The sequence below is a fragment of the Frankliniella occidentalis genome, unplaced genomic scaffold (genome assembly GCF_000697945.3).
Source record: "Frankliniella occidentalis isolate FOCC.00 unplaced genomic scaffold, Focc_3.1 Scaffold3753, whole genome shotgun sequence".
Taxonomy (NCBI): Eukaryota; Metazoa; Arthropoda; class Insecta; order Thysanoptera; family Thripidae; genus Frankliniella; species Frankliniella occidentalis.
Genome location: NW_026270807.1, coordinates 12,643 through 15,988, shown reverse-complemented (window position 1 = coordinate 15,988; position 3,346 = coordinate 12,643). Strand labels below are relative to the sequence as shown.

The 3,346-nt window shown below is 53.4% G+C and overlaps 1 protein-coding gene across 1 annotated transcript in view; it reads left to right on the top strand.

Annotated features, from left to right (window-relative positions):
* Window positions 1–265: 265 nt before the first annotated feature.
* The window catches only part of LOC127752082 (uncharacterized), a gene marked incomplete at its 5' end in the record, with an annotated part of 14,852 nt that continues 11,771 nt past the window's right edge, over window positions 266–3,346 (top strand). Inside the window, one exon of the mRNA XM_052276638.1 lies at window positions 266–497. Within this exon, the coding sequence (XP_052132598.1) occupies window positions 266–497 (232 nt within the window). The remainder of the gene's footprint in view (window positions 498–3,346) is intronic.

Sequence of the window (3,346 nt, the reverse complement as noted above, 5' to 3'; positions counted from 1 at the left end):
ACAGCGTGCGAGCCCCACGGAGCCGGTACATGGGAACGCGTCAAACAGGATCACCTACTTCACACGGCCATCCCTTCCCCGGGCGGGCCGGGCGGGCCGGGCCCGGGTCGGCACAGAAAGCAAAAGGGAGGGAGTGGAGGATGGGCAGCAGCGCAGCCGGGGCACGCGACAACCCGTCACCGAGGAGGAGCGTGAGAGGGAGAGAGAGAGAAACGGGAGTGAAATCTGTCCACAAAGGATTTACTCACGTTGCTTCTTCTCGTAGCGCTTTTACACGACTAAACTATTACAGAAATGCTGTCCCTTTCTAAAGAGAAAAAGTGATAATAAAAAAAAACTTTTTTTGTGGTTTTTCAGGACGAGCGAGCTGGTGGCGCTGGTGGCCGTGTCGTCCACGCTGTTCCTGTTTCTGCACACCCGCGACCTCAGCAGCAAGCTCAAGCAGATGGAGGTGCGGCTGCAGCCCGACGACGCCCTCACCGCCAACCAAGTGTCAGGTACGCACCGCTGCAGCAGGCACCACGACGAGGAGGAGGGAGGCTCCCCACGAGCCGCTACGCTACTCTACGCTGCCGCGCCACGCCACGCCGCCGCTGTGAAAGATTCGGTTTTCCCACGCGCTGCGCTATGGGGCTGTGGTGCCGTCGTATCGATGGCGCAGGCGATTGCGACAATGAAGAGCTCGATACCGATCTGCATTAGGGGGGGCATTTTCATTGTCACGATGTCTGTTGCCGGGCCCGTCGTCCGCGCTGCGTGTCTTCTCGGACGGGGCGGGCCCGAGAGCCCTCTCGCGCGGGAGGAGAAGAGAAGGGGGGAGAGAAGAAGGTGATTGCCGGACCGATACAGATCGAAAGCATCTACCGTTCTATGAGCGATGCTCTTGCGCGCCGCGGGTCGTTGAAGCTCCGGTTGTTGTGTTCGGTTCTAAACAAGAGGCTGCTCTAGTCGAAGCGCCGCGCTGGTGCGATGCCCCTCTCTACCAGCGGAGCGGCCAGTGCCTCCTTTACCTTTCGGGTGGAGGCGGCACGACTGTCAAAAATTATTTTCGTATACAATTGTACAATAATAATTCAAGATTGTAGATGTACAAGCTCCGTTTCGACTTGAAATCGAATGATGGGGGCTTGGTACACACACGACACATTTTGCAAATGGCAAATTACAAAATATATCGTACATGTGCGAACATTTCTTTCATATTGGGCGGCCGGCGGACTCGGCCCAGCCGCAGTGACACACCATGTCACTCGCGAGCTGAAGATGTCGCGCCTCCGAAACACAATGCCGGCCGACGACTGGCCGCCGCCGCGAAAGCCCTCCGCGAGTGAAATACGCCCGTCAGCTCTGTTATTTTCTCCTTTCCGTGAACGCTTCCCATGGCAAAGTTGGTAGTTAGTCGCCTTTTGGCGGCCCTCTCTCTGTCCGCATGGCCGCGCGCTGCTCTGCGGTGCCGCGTCGGCAGAGCGTCGTGTCCCCACGCACTTTGACATGGAAAGACAATGAAACATTGTGTCCACCGCGGCGTTGTGCGCCCGGGGGGGAGGGCGGCCCGCGCGCTGCTGAGGTTTGTGTATCGAAATGTGAAGCGCAGCAGGCCGGGGCGGTGCCGGGGCGGTGCCGGTGCTGGCCAGGGGCGAGGTCGTTGGCCCTGCCCCCCACCGCGCCGCGCCCCGCCGGGCCTCGCTTCGCCGTGGACCCGCCCGGCTCCCCTGCTGCTCGGTCAGCCCGGCGGGTAGGCAGTCCCGTTGGGCCGCCGTGCGCGGCGGGCTGGCCCACCTGCCGGGCGGTATGGGGGTGTACAGGGAAAAAGAGATTAGCCATTTAGCCAAACCAAACCAAAAACACAATGGACAACGGACAATTGACTGTTTTGCTATGTAGCTAACAACTCTGCTTTGTCGCTGTAACTGTAGCTTTCAAACTTAAGCTACCGTTAGCAAAAATAACATTTTTAATGCTACCTTTGCTATGTAGCTTAAGGGGGGTCAGGACAAAAAAAAATGATTTTCGGTTTTATTTTTTAAAAAGTTCTCTGACTCTTCCTCAGTCTATAGCTGTTTAGTTTGTAAAGAAATTCTAAAAATTGTGACCGTGGGATTTTTTCTTGTGAAGAGTCAAACCTGTAATTGCCCATTAACGTCAACTTTAGATGCGTTTTTCTCTGAACTTTACTTTTCAACCTTGCGCGCAGAGTTTCTCCTACACCCTTAACGCCACAGCTATGAAACTTTGCAGGCTTCATTTTTACAGTATTTTCAACAACTTGTCACAGGATTTTTTCAAAATTCCTACCCATTGATTTTTAAAAAAATGTTATAGGGGTGAAAACGGCATAATTTTGGTCATGAAACTTAAATTTGTCATTAAAAATCAGCAAGTGAGAATAAAAATCCTGTGACAAGTTTTAGGTATTCATATGGCTAACTTACAGGAAAAGTTTCAGCGTTGTAGTGCAAACCATAACCGAGAAACCTTGCGCGCAAGATTTTTAACTGTTTTGTAACACTTTACTAGAATTGTCGTTCAGGGTGACTCTTGAGAGTTAGGATACTTTTTGAGCCTGGAAAATGGTCACAATATACCAATAGTTAAATGCTTTACCCTGTCGACAGTCCCACACTCACCATATCCCTCCAGGACACATGGTTTTAGAGCCCTAGAATTGACAAAATTTTGTCCTGACCCCCCTTAAATTTTATCTACCTAGGCCTAGCCAAATAATTAGTAGCCGCATTCAGCTAGGCCTATTGGTTGAGCAGTTTAAGATGGGGTTTCTGCAGACAGAAAATAAACACACCCCGAACCAAATCAAAATGTTCGCTGCCTCCCAGCGTTGAAAATCCCAGCTGAAGGACGCGGGGGACGGCTCGACCACGATTGGCGCAGTTGAAAAGTCGTTTTGAGGGCGCCCTGGCTGATGGTGCTCTCCGCTCGCCCGCTCCTCGGGATCAAATCGTGACCTACATATTTTCGTTTTTTTGCGCGTGACGTACAACAATATAGTGCCGTTCTGGCGGGGCACTGCGCGCTGCAGCAGTGCTGCACTGACGACGCCAAATTGGGCTGCGCGGTGCCGAAGAAAAGGCCGCCGCCGCCGCGTCCCTGAAGGAGGAGAATCCTCATGGCGATTGTTGATAAAAGCGGAGCGCAGCGGCGACGTGTCGTCACCGTGTCAAGGACACGGCGCTTGTAGGCGGGGGGCGGGGCTGGGCTAAGGCTAAGGCTAAGGTTTTACACTCTTGATGTGGCAGCAAACTGTAGCAGTCGCTTTTCACGCCGGCGTTCTCTCTCTCTCTCTCTCTCTCTCTCTCTCTCTCTCTCTCTCTCTCTCTCTCTCTCTCTC